General features: G+C 43.9%; 1 protein-coding gene across 2 annotated transcripts in view; it reads right to left on the reverse strand.

Annotated features, from left to right (window-relative positions):
- Nucleotides 1-18,796, reverse strand: part of CUBN (cubilin) — a 238,472-nt gene that overhangs the window by 152,199 nt on the left and 67,477 nt on the right. For both annotated transcript variants that reach the window (XM_006119493.5, XM_075922454.2), the window contains 2 exons: nt 17,712-17,868; nt 12,228-12,412 (listed from right to left, as the gene is read on the reverse strand). In XM_006119493.5, coding sequence (XP_006119555.3) covers nt 12,228-12,412; nt 17,712-17,868 — 342 coding nt within the window. The remainder of the gene's footprint in view (nt 1-12,227; nt 12,413-17,711; nt 17,869-18,796) is intronic.

Raw genomic sequence — 18,796 nt, forward strand, 5'->3', positions numbered from 1 at the left:
CGGCAGGGCATCAGATTAGGACTTAGAGTGTGGAGCTGCTGTCTCAGGCTAGCTGAGGGCTGTGCTTAAAGGGTCCCGACCCCCATCCCGGACAGACAGATCTCAGGGGTTCCCCACTTGCAAAGCAGTCCTGGCTTGGAGTGCCCTGAGTGACCACACTCGGCACATCACAGCACTCGGCCATCAGCCCGGCTGCACTTGCTGCAGGCTGCCATACGGGGGGGGTCAATCGGGGGGCTGCAGGAGAGCTTCCACCCTGAGGAGCCCGCAGAGCATTTACCCCTCCCTAGACCCCCTTCCTGATGTACAAAATAAAGGACACGTGTGTTCAAAAATAGAAACTCTCTTTATTTAACAAAACTTGGGGAGACTGGGAAAAGGAGGTGGGAGAGGGGAGGGCAACTAAAATGATCAGGGGTTTGGAACAGGTCCCATATAAAGAGGAGCTAAAGAGACTGGGACTTTTCAGCTTAGAAAAGAGGAGACTGAGGGGGGATATGATAGAGGTCTATAAAAGCATGAGTGGTGTGGAGAGGGTGCATAAAGAAAAGTTCTTCATTAGTTCCCATTATAGAAGGACTAGAGGACACCAAATGAAATGAATGGGTAGCAGGCCTCAAACTAATAACAGAAAGTTCTTCTTCACAAAGCAAATAATCAACCTGTAGAACTCCTTGTTGCAAGAGGCTGTGAAGGCTAGAACTATAACAGAGTTTAAAGAGAGGTTAGATAAAGTCATGGAGGTTGGGTCCATGGAGTGGTATTAGCCAGGGGGTAGAAATGGTGTGTCTGGCCTCTGTTTGTAGAAGGCTGGAGATGGATGGCATGAGACAAATGGCTTGGTTATTGTTTTGGTCCATCCCCTCCAGGGTTCCTAGTGTTGGCCGCTGTCGGCAGACAGGCTACTGGGCTAGATGGACCTTTGGTCTGACCCAGTACGGCCATTCTAAGCTCAGGGCTCAGGGTCGGGGGTCTCACTGGACCACCCTGATTTTCATGCAAATCTGCTCCTGGGTGGCCAGGCTGGCAGCTATCCTGCCCTAGACGGCCACTTTCCTGTGCCTAGTGCAGAGGTCGTGGATGAGGTCCACGATGTCTGCACTAGCCCAGGCGGGCGCCCGCCTCTTGCAGACCCAGGCAGGCTCCCGGGAGCCGCCAGCCTGGTCCCGGGAAGAGGCGGAGGGCTGGGTGGCAGCAGGTGGCTGGTTCGTGCCGTGCCAGGTGCAGGGTCTGCTGGTTGGGTGCTGGCAGGCTTCCACCTGGCATGGGCACTGTAGCCAACCCGTGCCCCTTTAAGGGCTCCGGGGCCGGGAGGGGGGCAGACGAGTTTCCCTGGTGGTGCCCAGAGTGGCCACCAGGGAAAGCTGGGGAGGGCTAGCCTCCCATTAGTTCGAATTAAGTGGCCACACAGCCCTTAATTCGAACTGCTTAATTCGAACTAGGCATTAGTCCTCGTAGAATGAGGTTTACCTAGTTCGAATTAAGCGCTCCGCTAGTTCGAATTAAGTTCGAACTAGCGGTTTGTATGTGTAGCACCTATCAAAGTTAATTCGAACTAACATCTGTTAGTTCGAATTAACTTTGTAGTGTAGACATACCCCCTGAAGTTTTTCCTCATGTCCAACCTAAACCTCCCTTGCTGTCCATTGCTTCTTGTCCTGCTATTAGCAGGAAGTAGGATCCCTTCTGAGTGCTCTGAGAATTATATCAGTGAAATTATCCTCTGGTTGGAAAACCATGTTCTAGAAGAGGCCTGACCATGTGAAACACACTATGAAGTAGTGGGAATCCTCTTGTGGTTGCAACCAAATGAATGAAAGAAGCACAGAATGAAAAAGCCCAAATTACCCATGTAGAGTTTGGAGGCAGTTGTCCTAGTACAATCAACTAGAGACCACAAATTAACTTGATTACTCATAGACTTAATTCCTAATATCCTGTGTGAGGTTGGGCTCTGAAATGAAAGAACCCTGTGGTACCAAAATGTTTCTGGTCGGATGAATCACCACACATACCCTTAAAGAGAGAGTGCCAAATCAGTCTTGATAAAGGTAGATGGGAAATTTTGCCTCAAGAACAAGTTAACTTACTGAGGTTTCCAGTGAACTCCAGCAATGGGAACAGCATCCTATAGCCATTTGAAAGGGAGGTTGCCCTATGGATCCTACTCCAAAGAATAACAGAACTTACAGAAATGTGCTGTGAGGAGGGATTTTTGGATTCCTTCCTCTGACAAGGGAATCCTAGAAGACCCCTTGGAAGCTTTAAAACATCATCTGGGCTTTCTAATGTTACTCAATCCTTACATCCAATGGTGGTGAAATCTTAAAGGGAACAAGACTAGCTCCATCGTTGCTTGGAAGGTCACACTTGTGTCGAAGCAGGGCAGGTTTTACAGTGCCATTTCCCAAGTGACTTTGAGAGGACAGTAGTGGGACACAGCAGAAGAAAAGAATTACAAGCAAAGATGAATCAGTGCTGAGTCTCCTCTCACTGCCAAGGGGCTTAGGCATTACATGCATTAGACATGCTGACACTTCACAGTTGCCCCATTGTATTTAATCGCTTTCTTGGAGCCACAGAGAAAGTCACATTACTTTGAGCTGGCAGGGTGCAGCAGCTGAAAAAAATGTGCAGCTAAAAATAAAGTATTACTCATTCTTGCTGGGCTTTGCATGTCTTCAAGTAAACCGCCATTTGGTTGCAGCCTGAATCACTCACTGTCAGTCACCTTCTGAGGTTTATTTCAATTAAAGATCATGTAGCCCCTCAACTATTAACAAAATTACCACAGTACCAGGTATTCTCCTCACTAGTGTGGTTTCAGTTCTGCTTTCTGACAGCAGATCCTAATATACCCAATCATCAGAGGAGTGGAAGATTTAAGGCTAAAAATTGAGCCCAAATCTCCTCTTGGATTGTCAAAGCAGATCTGAACTGATATTCTGATATTTTGCTTTCTCTAATTGTTCAGCTCTGACACAGAAAACCTGTTCATGCAGTGAAAGCAGAATACCATTGGTAAGATCGGCCATGGAGAGCTGAAAGGAGAATTTGCCTTTATCCTTTGAATGCCATACTGAGGAACTTCTACTGGTGAATTGTAAATCCCTGTAGGTATTGTCTATCTACAGACAGAATTGATTATTGCCAGCTTGCGTGCTCTTGGGTTTCCAGAGGCTGCTGCAATCCAGCCAGAAGGCTGTAATTTGATGTCTGACTAAAGAACCCGGATGTATATATTCCATCCATCATTTGCTTCCACAGGATGATATGCTGCTGGTGATACTTTGCAATCAATGTGTAACCATAAACTAAGCCACCCTCTGGGTTTGGAGAGTTCCTGATGGACTTTTAAAAGGACATAAATATAACATGATAACTCAGATGTCTAGGGCAGCTCTCTCTAAATGGTTTTAGCTTCTGTACTGATTCAAATGACAGAAGCAAGTAAAACTAAGGCCGGGGGGGAGGGGGGGAGGGAGGGAAAGCCACATGCTACCTTGTCTCTTCTGTGTGAATTTCCTTAGAAAAAAAGATTTGCCAGTCTAGTCCCGGCAATCACTATCTAATGTGTTATTCCCACATGGAGAGAGAGGATATTGTGGTGTAGTCCTGGAATGTTGCTGTGATAAAACACATCCTTTTACCAAAAATGGAAATGAAACTCGAGAAAAGCTGTCCTCTGAATGAATTTCCTCATTTGCTGGAGCCTGCATATTTGGGTCCAATAACTGGTTGTGAGCAAAGTAGCTCCACAGGGTTTCTGGATGTGGGGAGGAATACTTCCCGAGGTTCTAGAGCAGCAGGAGGACCACTCTCCACTTGCTACTTCAGACTCATGTCTTCTGAGCCTCCATGGCAGAGTGACAAGTGAACCTCTGGCTAGGGGAGGCTAGCCCCCAGCCCCACCCTTTGGCCTGAGTCCCTGATCCCTATGGGTATGTCTACACTACCACCCTAGTTTGAACTAGGGTGGTTAATGTAGGCAACCGGAGTTGCAAATGAAGCCCGGGATTTGAATTTCCCGGGCTTCATTTGCATATTGCCGGGCACCGCCATTTTTAAATGTCCACTAGTTCGGACTCTGTGCCCATGGCTACACGCGGCATGAATTAGGTAGTTCGGATTAGGCTTCCTATTCCGAACTACCGTTACTCCTCGTGGAATGAGGTGTACCGGTAGTTCGGAATAGGAAGCCTAATCCGAACTACCTAGTTCGTGCCGCGTGTAGCCGCGCGGCACAGAGTCCGAACTAGCGGACATTTAAAAATGGTGGTGCCCGGCAATATGCAAATGAAGCCCGGGAAATTCAAATCCCGGGCTTCATTTGCAACTCCGGTTGCCTACATTAACCACCCTAGTTCGAACTAGGGTGGTAGTGTAGACATACCCTATGTGCTCCCCTGTTGGAGCCCAGATCTCTTCCCCACTGCAGACCCCAGATCACGCTAGTGCCTCCAGCTCTTTAGCTCTGGGAGGGCATGTGGCATAGCCCCTGTGCCCTGCCCCTACAACCCCAGAGTGCCAGGAGGAGTGCCTTGGCCATCATGTCCATAGGACAGTTCGGGGTGACCATTCTGAGCCCTGCACTTTGGGGGCCCCTGTGACAGCTGCCCCAACCCTCCTATGGATGGGACAGTCTTCCATATTGATATTAGCCCATGGAGTCTGGGGTGGCCTAGAGAATTACCGGGGGGGGGGGGCCTGGCATGGGGAGTTGGGCCCCTTGCACTCACTGCGCACACCATGGGAAACAGGACAACCTGGCTGGGAGACGGTGGCAGAGTAGATCAGGCTACTGTGTCACTCTGCTTCCTGACCCCTGCTGCTGTCCTGCATCAGGCTCCAAGTAATCCCCCGAGTCACATCTCTCAGGGAAGGGGGCTTCAGGAAAGGGGAGACGTAGTATTTGGAACATTTTTGTGCCTTTGGGAAGAGATGGACAGGTAGGATTTTCCCCGTGGGTCAATACAAGCATATGCTAAATATGTTGGACTTTAAAGTGAGGGGTAAATGCTCTGAGAACAAGAAAGTAGAGAGAGTTTGTCACTGGACAGGAAGACTAGAGGTTTTCAAATCATATTTTTCTTGGATACGAAGGAAGTGAATTTCATTCCTACTGCGAGACTCAAATCTCAAATGCAGTAACACTAAATTCTCTTTATTTATCGAAGAGCTTTGCTACTTTTGAGACTATGATCTGTTACTAAATAAAAAGTCTCTCAATAAGTAAAGACAGGAGAGTAAATGATGCTTATTCAGCTAGCAGCAGCATGACAACAGAGAAAGATTTGTTTCCTTGGTTAATGTCCCTAACCACACTGAAGGGCTATTTTCCCCTTTCAAAAGATTAATGTTATGTTTTAAATCCAAGTCAAGCAGGCATTGTAATTACAATCCAATTCAACTACTATTAGTGGCACATCAGAAAAAAAAAGCAGGCCTGCCATAAGAGAGGTGCTTATAGATGCTGGAACCAGGGGTGTGACGGGTGCTACCACACCCGTTGGCCAGAAGAAGTTTCCAGCATATACAAGGTTTATAGTTTGGTTCAAGGGCTCTTAGCACCCTCACGCTACAAATTGATCCAATCCCCCTACCTGTGCTGTATCTCTACTGTCACTACTTTGGTCATGTTTTTATGATACGCAGCTGCTCTGATATTCTCCGTAACTAAGCTGGAAGCCCTCTGCAAAATGTCAGGCAACTTGAGTGTTACTTGGAGAGAGCCAACTTCCACGTCCAGACCATGAAACAGAACATGCTGCTCATTTGTTCAGGAAGTGCTCACATCACATTACTGTCAGAAAATGCCTGGATAAAGTCCATCAGTCTCATTCTCTCCTGCTTTGGCCCTGTGCATGCACTTATACTGGTGCAGAGTAGGTCCTGGTCTTAATTAGTCTCCGGACTTGCCAGCACTGAGTTCCAGAACTTCTAGGCTTGGCAGTTACTAGCGCTGGCATCTCTGGGCTTGCCACATCAGTTATGAAAGTAAAAAATTAGTGAGAGTCCTGGAACCTCTTTCATTACACATTAAGTTTTGAGTGGGTCTAAAATGCCACTAAATCAGAAGGGTGGCATTTTACCCCCTATAGTACAGATGAGAACGTGTATTCAAGGTGCAAAGCTGAGGAAAACCAGACCCCAGGCAATCCAAATGTTTTTCCGTTAAAAGCATTTGCAGAAAAGAGTGTCTAGATTGGCACGGACGCTTTTGCACAAAAGCACTTTTTGCAGAAAAGCGTCCGTGCCAATCTAGACGCAGTTTTGCACAAGAAAGCCCCAATCGCCATTTTCACCATCGGGGCTTTTTTGCGCAAAACAGTTTTTAGCTGTCTACACTGGCCCTCTTGTGCAAATATATTTGTGCAAGAGGGCTTTTTCCGGAACAGGAGCAGCATAGTATTTGCGGAAGAACACTGACAATCTTACATTAGATCGTCAGTGTTCTTGCGCAAATTCAAGCGGCCAGTGTAGACAGCTGGCAAGTTTTTCTGCAAAAGCAGCCACTTTTGCGGAAAAACTTTCCAGTCTAGACTCAGCCATAAGGTTTTGGTTTTTTTCATCTACTTGATGACAGAACTCTAAGGAGCCTACATCCCTTAGAAAACAATTGCAAGAGTTTCTTGCTTTCTGCAGGCAAAGGAGCAACTAGTGAAACTGAAAGTCTTTATTATATTAAGTGACGAAACAAAATACAATTCCCATCCCAACTCTCTGAATCAGGGCATGATATGGATATTTTAGCCACATTCAAATTTGGAAGTGAAGCCAAGTCTACACTATTAGGGTACGTCTACACTACAGCGCTAATTCGAACTAACTTAGTTCGAATTAGTTAATTCGAACTAAGCTAATTCGAACTAACGCGTCTAGAACTAAAAACTAGTTCAAATTAGCGTTTTGCTAATTCGAACTAGCATGTCCACATTAAGTGGACCCTGAACCGAGGTTAAGGATGGCCGGAAGCAGTGCCGGCAGGGCATCAGAGGAGGACTTAGAGCGTGGAGATGCTGTCTTGGGCTAGCCGAGGGCTGCGCTTAAAGGGTCCCGACCCCCACCCCGGACAGACAGTTCTCAGGGGTGCCCCGCTTGCAAAGCAGTCCTGGCTTGGAGTGCCCTGAGTACCCACACTGGGCACATCACAGCACTCGGCCATCAGCCCGACTGCACTTGCCGCAGGCTGCCATCTGGGGAAACGGGGCAATCGGGGGGCTGCAGGAGAGCTTCCACACCCAGAAGCCCGCAGAGCCAGCCCAGTCCTCCCCATCGGGGGCTCGTACCCCATTCCTCCCTCACCTCCTTCCACTTACCCTTCCCTAGCCCCTTTTCTTGATGTACAAAATAAAGGACAATTGTGTTCAAAAATGGAATCTGTCTTTATTGAACAAAACTGGGGGAGACTGGGAAAAGGAGGTGGGAGAGGGCAAGAGAGAGGGTGGGAGAGGGGAGGGCAACTACAATGATCAGGGGTTGGGAACAGGTCCCATATGAAGAGAGGCTAAAGAGACTGGGACTTTTCAGCTTAGAAAAGAGGAGACGGAGGGGGGACAGGATAGAGGTCTCTAAAAGTATGAGTGGGGTGGAGAGGGTACATACAGAAAAGTTCTTCATTAGTTCCCATAAAGAAGGACTAGAGGACACCAAAGGAAAGGAATGGGTAGCAGGCTTCAAACTAGTAACAGAAAGTTGTTCTTCACAAAGCAAAGAGTCAACCTGTGGAACTCCTTGCTGCAGGAGGCTGTGAAGGCTACAACTAGAACAGAGTTTAAAGGGAAGTGAGATCAAGTCATGGAGGTTGGGTCCATGGAGTGCTATTAGCCAGGGGGTAGGAGTGGTGTCCCTACCCAAGGTTTGTGGAAGGCTGGAGAGGGATGGCACGAGACAAATGGCTTGGTCACTGTCTTCGGTCCATCCCCTCCAGGGTCTCTAGGGTTGGCCACTGTCGGCAGACAGGCTACTGGGCTAGATGGACCTTTGGTCTGACCCAGGACGGCCATTGTAAGCTCAGGGCTCAGGGTCGGGGGTCTCAGTGGACCCCCTTGATTTTCATGCACACCTGCTCCTGGGTGGCCAGGCTGGCAGCTCTCCTGCCCTAGCTGGCCACTTTCCTGTGCCTAGTGCGGAGATCGTGGACGAGGTCCACGATCTCCGCACTAGCCCAGGCGGATGCCCGCCTCTTGCGGTCCCGGGCAAGCTCCCGGGAGCCGCCAGCCTGGTCCCGGGAAGAGGGGGAGGACTGGGGGGCATCGGGTGGGTGGCTCGAGCCGTGCCAGGTGCAGGGTCTGCTGGCTGGGTGCTGGCAGGCTTGCACCTGGCACGGGCACCGTAGCCAGCCCGTGCCCCTTTAAGGGGTCCGGGGCCGGGAGGGGGGCAATAGAGTTTCCCTGGTGTTGGCCAGAGTGGCCACCAGGGAAACCTGGGGAGGGCTAGCCTCCCACTAGTTTGAATTAAGGGGCTACACACCCCTTAATTCGAACTAGCTAGTTCGAACTAGGCTTAATCCTCGTAAAATGAGGTTTTCCTAGTTCGAATTAAGCGCTCCGCTAGTTCGAATTAAGTTCGAACTAGCGGAGCACTAGTGTAGCACCTATGAAAGTTAGTAGTGTAGACATACCCTTAGAAAAGGTTGACCGAAGATACACAACTACAGCTGAGAGAATAGCATAGCTGGAGTTGACATACCTTACGACAAATTTCTGTGGTGATCCCACTGTGGGAGGTCAACAGGAGAAACTCTCCTGTAGATTTCCCTTACTCCTCACATCCTGGTAGAATACCAGGGTTGAAGGAAGTGTCATCAGCGGTCAATTTAGATGGTCTTTACTACACCTGCTAAATCGAATCTCGGGAGATCAATCTCCGGAGCATCGATCTCAGGGGAAGTGAAGACAAGCCCTGAAAAACAGGGTTTTTTATAGTTTAGGATTTGATGTGGATGCAAAAATACAAACGTAGAGTCAGATCCACAGATTTGTATCTGTACACACACCTCTGCCTCCCACATCCCCTCCCACACCCATTCTCTTCCTGTCCAGGATTCTAAAGGGTTTCACATTCAAAGGTCTGGTTTCCGCTTGTTTATAAATAATATTAATAAATTCCTAATTGTATCTAAACTCATTTCCTTACACTGACTCTTTAAAGCAGTTCTGCTCTTTTATTTCCTTCTGCAGCTACATAGTTTCTGGAGTGCATTCTCTATAGAGCTGACTAAGTCTTCTGCCTGCCAAAACACATCTGTATAAGTTTACAAAACACCCATTTCAGATAACAATAATGAAATATCTCTGTTTCTTCAATCATCTGAAATATACACCTGTTTTTTCTAAGCTATGATTCCATTGTTATTCCTGGTTGGTCCTTCTGGAGCTTTTCTTTTTAAATGTAATAATATTTTGCAACAAAACTGCAACATCTGTCCCACCCTAATAATTATGAGGCTTTATTTAGATTTAATGCTTTCTCCCCTGGCAAACAGAAGTCAGTTTTCAGCATGGGTTTCAGCACAGGAATACCCTATCGGAGATGGCCAACCTGTGGCTTCAGAGCTATATGCGGCTCTTCAGAAGTTAATATGCAGCTTCTTGCATGGCTACCAAATCCAGGGCTGGAGCTAAAGGTGCCAACTTTCCACTGGGGTGGAGGGTGCTCACTGTTCAACCCCCAGCTCTGCCTTAGGTGCTGTCCCCTTCCACCCTTTCCCCGTAGGATCCTGCCACTTCCTATCCTCTCCACTGAGCCTGTCACACCCATGCTTCCCTCCTCCTGTGTCTCCCACTGAGAAAGAGCTGATCCCAGTGGGCAGTAGGAAAAGGAGAAGGAGGCACCGACCGGTGGGGCTGCCAGTCGGCGGGATGTGCTGAGAGAGGTGGTGGGGAAATGATCAGGGCTGGTGACACAGAAGTGTTGCTCTTTGGCAATGTGCATTGGGAAATTCTGGCTTCTTCTCAGGTTTAGGTTGGCCACCCCTGCCCTGTATATACAATCTGCTAAGAAAATCAGTGACACACACATTTCAAAACATTCTTCCCTGTCCCCTGTAATTCATAGGGTATGTCTACACTGCAGCGTTTTTCCGGAAAAACAATACTTGTGTCCATACTGCCATTGAGTTCTTTCGACAGAACAGAGGGGTTTTTCTGATGGCAGTAAACCTCATTTTATGAGGAAGAAGTCTTTTGCCAAAAGACCTTTTTCGGAAAAAGGCATGTGCAGATGCAGAAAAGAGGGTTTGTTTTTTTTAAAGAAGAGGCCTCCAAGAAAAAGCACAGGTGCCCTGGTGGCCACTCCATCCACAGTAATCACAACTTAAATGAGAGATAGCGTCCAAGCAATGTGGCTGCTATCTTTCGAAAAAGCACATTGCTTTTGCGTTGTGCTTTTGCTGTGTAGACACTATCTTTCTAAAGAAGTTTTTCTGGAAGATCTCTTCTGGAACAGTTTTTTCTGAAAGAAGACTGCAGTTTAGATGTAGCCATAAATCTCTGTACTAATGCCAGAATATTCCCTCTTTCACAATTCACAGGATGACACAAACGTTACTTGATTTCCTAACTCGTTCACCCTTGTTCGCTTTTTACATATTGGCACATTTTTGTATGCCCTGCAGCAGAATGAAGACATCTTTTCCATACCAAGGAATCATAATTTTAAATGACATTTAAAGACAGACATATTTGTATTACGACAAAAAAGCAGTTATTTTGATTTCTCTTAAAATGATCTTTTCCTCTAAAGTGTCTAACTGAACTCCGATTTTTATGTTTCTGGTTTTAACCTCTGCAACTTGACCACCTCTTTTGTAAATTAAAAACTCTTTAACACAGGTTTATGACTATTTTCCCCTGTAATGGAGCCTTTTCAGTAAATTAATTTCATTTTTCTTTCATTAGAAACAAACTAGGAATTATTAAAAGAAAGGACAGTTCCATATGTCCACATCACCCCATTTTGCTTTCATCAACATATTCTATTTCTGTTTTTTAAAATGTCCATCAAGCCCTTGATTTGGTATCATTCAGCCATGGCTCCTAGGATACTGCCTTCGAGCAACCACCTTTCTCTTTGAGGGTTTTCTACTGTGCTCATGCTCCCTGCACTTCACTGATCGATGGCTTAGACATCCTGGAATTTGGCAGTGTCATTTCTCAGCATGGCTCTGATGTTTCCTTATTGACTTGGCCACAAAACTTTTCAGATATTAATTGATTCCTGACAGTTCTCAATATTCTGCAATACTTCCTTCCTTACCTTCTTTCCACTCCTGTCTTCTGCAGGAAGATGCTGGAATCACCATTTTCATCAATTTCAATTGTGAAAACTGGCACACCAAATGGACATGACCAAAAGGACCAGCAGAGATGTCACCTGACTTCCAGCAAGACCAGCCGCATGGGGATGCCCCAAAATGCAAGAGACCCTTAAATATCCATGACTCCATTATCAACCTCTTCTCTCCAAATAGCTATAATATTTTTCAAAACTTTGGAATATAGACCCTTAGGGTGCAATTCTTCCCTGTGCAAAGCTTCACTGGTGATTAAATGCTTTGTGTTCACCCCCTGCCACAGGAGTGAAGTGTACTCTTAGAGAAGCTGTATCAATTCAACAAAAACCCATAAGCACATGCAGAATTTAAATTTAAGACTACCTGTGTGGAGCATAACACTTTAGCATATGTTTAACTTCAAGTCAACGATACTTAAGAATGTGCTTACAGCCTTTCCTAAATAGGGATATACAAACGTGCATAATTGCTTTGTTGAATTGGTACCATACATTATATTACCCATGATAAAACAATGTTAAGACATATGACTATTCTTTGCAATGAGTATATCTCTAGCTCATGCAATGTCTTGACCAGACCAAAAAAGAAACAAAACAAAAAAACCCACTCTCTCTCTTTCTAATAGCATTCAAACACGTGTTCCCTTTGGAAACTGATGAACCATCAAGTGCACTAATAGGTTCATCTTCCATCTTCTGATTTGGGCTAGTTACTAAGTGCCAAATGACTAAAACCAAAGTACCAAATGACTAATACCAATAGACACACAGGTAAGATATACAATGTAATCAATAACAATTATAGTTTCTTTACTTGGTCTTCTAACAAAATATTTCTGATGTGAAAAATTGAGGTCATAGAGTATTTTCAGTCTCTATTCTCCATGAAAGGAACTGGTTTACATGTGGTCTGGAATTTGGATTCATACCTTCAAGTAGTCCAGATCACAGTTCGATCCTTCTACATCAAAGGCTGTAAAGCTGTAGCTGAGTGTATTGCCAGTTGTAGTTTGGATGGTCCAGCTGCAGTGTTCATTTAGAGGGTAATTGTTTGGATAATTTAAACTTTCCAAGATGCCATGGCTACGGTTGGCAATCACTATTCCTTGGCAAACTGGAAAAAATACAGTAATAGATTATACTTTACATACTGTTTTCTATCCCAGGATCTCAAATTAGCTACAAATATTACTGGATAAATTCTAACAATATTGCCATGAGTTATGTGTAAGTATACCTGTTTTACAGAGCAAGAGAATTAAAAAGAGAGAGGTCAGTGATTTTCCAAGGACACACAAGCACCAGGAACAAAATCCAGATTTCCAAACTCAAAGTTGTTCATGACAAGCATATCCTTCTTCTCAAGTAATACCAGAATCATGAGCCAATTTCCCCCATTTTCCTGCATACTCTTTTTGCCTGTTTTTCTTTTTTCAAATGCAAAATTATTCTCTAGAAACATCTATTTATGTTATTTTAAAAAACTCAGAATAAAAATGTGATGTACCATCTACCTTAATAAGTCCCTCTGAAACCAAGTTATAGGCCGGAAATGTATTTAGACATAATATTGTGCACACACATATTTTTTTCACATACTGTTGATCTTACTTTGAGGTGAAGGTTGGACTTTCAATCCTAATTTTCTATGGGCATGTCTACACGGCAGCGTTATTTTGGAGTAACCGATGTTATTCCAAAATAACACAGTACGCATCTACACTACAAGCCTTTATTTCAAAATAATGTTGAGCTGGAGGACTTTTTACTCCGACTCATGATAACCCTCATTTCACAAGGAGTAAGGGAAGTTGAAGGAAGAGTGTTCTACCCTCAACTTCCTGCTGTGTAGATGAATTAAGCTATTTTGATTTAAGCTACACAACTGACATAGCTGAAGTTGCGTAGCTTAATTTGACGTTAGCCCTGCTGTATAAATATACTCCATGATTCTATGACCTGAGTGAACTGAGGGAAATAAAGCTCACATATGACTAGAAAGACAAAAGAAACCTACTTGGCTTATGTGAGACATGCTGGAAGTCAGCTGACGTTCTTAATACTTTTCCTGGTTAGTCATCGAGCAGAGCTCTAGTGGAGGATTTGGGGATTTTGTCTAGGATTAAGAGAGCTTTCATTGAACTGGGGAGGGGATGAAAGAGACAAGAAACTAGAGAAAGGATAAAGAATAGCCATGTCTCTGGACCACTGATTCTCCAGAAGTTAGAGTTAGAGACTGCCAATACAAGCAAATGCTGTGCTGCAGAACATGCTGCCTTCAGTTACCCCATAGAATGTGTACTTGGAAGCCTCAGAGAGCTAACAGGGGAATCTGTATTCAGGTGACTCTGAGACTAAGTAGCTCCCCAAAGAGGCTGATTTGGGAAATGAAATGTAATTAGCTGCTCAGGAAAGCAAGCTGGGTGAGCTAAAGGATTAATTAACCCATCATCTGAGGATTGATTTAAAAAAACATGGAAGGATTTTCAAGGAGGGGGAACAGGGCTGATTGAATGCAGTCTCACAGAGCTCTCAAGAGAGACATATGCTCTTCCTGGTCCCTAAGAAAAGGGCTGACAATGTACAAGACACTTTACAAAACTATAAAGGCATTGGTGGAGCAATCTAAAATAAACTGATATGGATACCCAATCAGTGTAGGCCAATGTTTCCTCTAAACTCTTCCATCCATGTGTGGATTTTTTCCATCCTTGTGCAGAATACATTTGTATGTGCACTGAAGCATGTGCAAATGTGTATCACCAGTAGAAACAAAAACAATCTAGCTGAGAGCGCTCTACTAATCAGCTGGGTGGCATCAGAATTTCTCCTGAGCAGCCGCATAAGCATACAGCTTAAAGGGAACAGTGATGCAGGCTCAGCAGATATCTGTGGTGCAGGAAGGCAGGAGTGGCGCACACCCTGCTATAGGGAGAGTCCAGAAAAATAAGGAGTTCTTCTGTCTGGAATAGGAAATATACAAAGGGTTTGAAGAACAAATTAGCAAAGCAATTCTATTCCACTGAGGTTTTCATATGGTGTCTATCACAGTACTATTTGAGGACCATCCAATAGTGCTTTAAGAACATGACACTTATTTGTCATATGAAGTTTGTTCTTTCATCCTCTCCTCAAAGGGAGATGTGTGTGCAGTGTAGTGTCTGTTCAGTTGTGGTGTGCGTAGGCTTTAATACAAATATAATTGTTGCCAGGCATTTATAGAAGAAAAGGCCCGGTCATAGAAATGTACCTTGCCTTGGAGCAAAAAGTAGTAAGTTTTGTGCCAGTCTTTAGCACCAGAGTCTCAGACTTCCCCCAGAGGAAGTTTTGTCTCCTTGCTTTAATTGTTGAGAATCCCATTGTGCCAACCACCATCTTCGTCCTGGAACTTGAGATGATTTTTTAGATACTAAGGCGATGGAGAACTTTGATTGTAAGTAGTGAGATCGAGAACTTGATTTAAAAATCTATGTGAAGCCAATATAGAGAGCAGAGGACAGGTCTGATAGATTTGCAGCAGCCTGTGCTCCTGAGGAGATTTGCGGCAGCATTGTTAAGCAGTTTCTTACGTTCTGAAGGCTTCATGCCAGACATTGCTGTACACCTGCTGAGAGGTGACAAAGGTATGAACAACTAAGGCCAGGTCTTCCTCCTCCAGGATGGGATGGAGTTTCCTAGCACAGCAGAAGAGTAGAAAGTATTACGAACAGGTCCTATGTGAGAACTCAGCATTAGTGAGGAATCCACGAGTACTCTTGGCCTGATAATGGAACTGACCAATTGTGGGTATCTGAGAGTCACTTGAACAGCTCTTTCATTATCTTCCATCAGAAATAATGAACATACTTCCAATGCAGGGCTTGGATTTCTTTTTTCAAAATTATTTATGTAATTCTAAGCCTAGGTACTTAAATATTCTAAAGTACCCAGAATGCCTCTGAGTCTCAGTGTGGTTGATTTGGAACATGTCTGCAGATTCACACTCAAGCACTGGGAAATGTCTACTGAGAAGGACTACATGAAAACTCCAAAATGGAGTCTGCAGAATGAGAGTTGGACTAAGCAGCTGCCTTCTTGTTCCATTTTTGTACCAGAAATACATCTGGTATGTGGGTTCCTCCACATGTTAGTCTTATACCAACAAGCATATTTTCCTTTAGAATGTGTCATGATTCACCATACACAAGAAGATTTGTAAATATATATGGTTGTTAACTACCATATTTCAAACTGATACCTGCTGGACATTTTCAGAGTTTGAACAAGCCACTGAAAGTTTTGTTTCTTGAATTTATTGTGAATCTTTAGTAATGAAAGAGTAGTGTCAATCACATAATACACATGCCTCCAGCATATCTCTCAGAGTCATACTTGTAGGTGTATTTGCAAACATTCTGATGGTTCTTGTGATGTGGAGATCACCCCCTAGAAAGGGTTAATGTGGCTCTGAAGGGGTTAAGCAATCTGAAAGGCTGCCCCTGAAAGAAAATTGGCTTCATAGTGATTGAAAGTGGATCCCACCTGGACTGGAGCAGCCAGGGCAGGTATAAAGCCATGAAGTAATGGCAGAAGGAGGCTGCAGATGGGAGCCAATCACTCTCTGGGCTTAGAGAAGGCAAGGAGGAAAGGGGAGAGTAGAAGGCCTGGGTTCTAGTCCCTGAAAGAAGGCATGCCCAGAAAGGTGGTGGAGTGGAAGCCAGATAGAAATGAAGTAGGAAAAGGTTCAGGGAAAGGGCAACAAGTTATGAGATTGCACAGACATTGGCCACTGATTCAAGAGTCCCTGAGTTAGAAACCAGAGTACAGGATGGGCCCAGAATCCCCTCCAACTCACTGCAAAAGGGGCATAGCTTTGAATTGGAGGATTACTGAAAATGACACCTGGTTAACCAGTCCAATGAGGGTTTGCTATTCTGAAAGGAGAAAATGATAATCACTTGGCCAGAGGGCCACGCCACAAAGAGGGAGAAGTCTAAGTCATGAAGAGGAAGCACTGTTGTGGCTGGAATGTGAGGAGCCACAGGCACAAATGACAGACATAAGGGGGCACCAGACCGGGAGGAGTTTTTCCACAGATGCAGCAACAAGGAGAAGCCCCAACAACAACTAGAGAATCCAGTGATTGTCCTTTTTTAAAAAAGGACATAGATGCAATGTGAAAAGTCTTTGTGGTGTATAAAAAACATGCTGCAACACTGTGATTCCTCTAAGGCATGCGTGAGCCAGTCAAATTTAATAAAAAACACATCACACATAAAAATTGTGAGTACAAACTGAACTTGAATATTCTTGGCTTTTCAAACATTCTGTTTAGAATCAGTAGCGTATAACCATTTACTGTAATTCAAATCCAGAGGAATTCCCAACTATAGCACTTTCTGTAAACCTATAAATCCTCTGATGACATATCATTTTCAGGATACCCAGAGATTAACTGTATTGCAGTTTATACTTAAAGAAGTATCAAAAGTTTATCTTACCCATATGGCACATAATACTGGGACACTATCTGAGATTATGAAGAAAATTCAGAATTCTGTATGATGTACCATTTAAAATATAAATACCAGCCATGAAAGTGTTACATAAAATATGGCATTAAAAGAAAAAAGTTTTAAAATAAAAATTACATACCTTTCATATTCTTTTTCAGACTAACATCCCCCCCCCCAAAATATAGTGATGTTTTGTTTAAAAATAAATAGGTTCATTCATTAATACCAATAAAAATCAGTACAAGAGGTACTGTTTTGTTTTTGTTGTGTATACATTGTAATTAGCCAAGCACGTTCATTCATGGAAATGATACATCTCCAAATGCTGGTATACAGCTTTCCATATAACACTTTATAATACTAGGAGAAGAATTCTTTTGCAAAGAAATTTAAAAATGTGTCTTTTGCAACAAATGCTTTGAACAATGAAATCCTGAGAAATATTCCAGATGGGCATTACTAGAATCTATGAACCAGATTCTGTGGAGGGGGCCAAAAGGATCTGGTTGTGTATCCTCAATCTTCAGCCACCTTACCCCAGAAGAAACTAAAGAAGCAAAAAGTCTAATTTATCTTCCACCACTGTCTGAACCTTATACCAATAGGATCAGGAGTATCTGTGCACTGCTCCATTAAGCCTTCTCTCATCTTCCCATCCACACACCTGCCCCAAAATGGCCCTGACGCATAACTTCACACATGATGAGATTCACAAGCAGCTATATCTGTCCATTTTAAGTCCACTATGTGCTGTGGTCCTAACTGACCAGAGAATCTAGCCAAATGATACAATACACGCACAATCTTCCATGGAAGAGAATTCTGATCACAATTGAGACCAGAGAGCACAATACGTTTATAGAACCAATACTGGCATTCTAGCAACTTGCTGCTCTCACTCTTCTCATTCATACTTACTCTGCTTGTACTCAGCAAGGAAACCTCTGCCTTCGAAATGACCATCTGTCCTTAGTTTCACATAAAAAGTATCCCTGGTGGAACGGATTGACTCAGGTATCTGATTCCCACAAAATTTACCCAACATCCTAGCACTGCTACTGTTGCCATCGTATACCTTTGAATAAAGAGAGATACAAATCTTGAGGGATGATGATAGTAGTGAAAATTAGTCATCTGTTAATACATTTTACCAATCTCTCATATGTAAAGGAGAATGAAACTATCACATTTTATGAGAAGTGCTACAATGGAAAAATGGCAGAAAAGGACAAACTTCTGAAGTGACTTCCAACTTAATCTTAAATCTCTCTGGGTATGTTTACACTTGCACCCTATTTTGAAATAGGGATGCAAATGAAGACATTCGAAATTGCATATGAAGCCGGGATTTAAATATCCCATGCTTCATTTACATAATCGCGTTATGACGCTATTTTGAAATAGCGCTATTTCAAAATAAAAGGCACTGTGTAGTCACATTATTTCAAGAGAAAATCCTTCTCGAAATAACTGTTAAACCTCATTTAATGAGGAATAAAGGTTATTTTAAGGGTTTTCTCTCGAAATAAGGCGTCTACACTGCACGTTTTATTTCGAAATAGCACTATTTTGAAATAGTGCCATAACGTGAATATGCAAATGAAGTGCAGGATATTTAAATCCCAGCTTCATTTGCAATTTCGAATGTCTTCATTTGCATCCCTATTTTGAAATAGGGTGCAAGTGTAGTCATATCCGAACTCTCTCTCTCTCTCTCTTTTTCTTTCTCTCTCTCTCTCTCTCTCACACACACACACACATTCACTCTCCTCCTCTGTTCCAAGATATATCCCATCTGTAACTTTAAAGGTGGCATTCACAATGGAATTTTCCTACTTTAGAATTGTGTGAAGCTCTATCTCCTTGTACATGGGCACTCAAATTGTGTTCCCTCCCCTAGCCAGGGGTGCTGAAACAATTTGTATAGTAGAGGTGCTGAGAACCACTGAAACAAAAGTAATCCATGTGTATAAGGGAAACCACTTCAAGTCAGCTAATGCTGC

Source organism: Pelodiscus sinensis, chromosome 2 (assembly GCF_052426305.1).
Source record: "Pelodiscus sinensis isolate ZL-2025 chromosome 2, ASM5242630v1, whole genome shotgun sequence".
Lineage (NCBI taxonomy): Eukaryota > Metazoa > Chordata > Testudines > Trionychidae > Pelodiscus > Pelodiscus sinensis.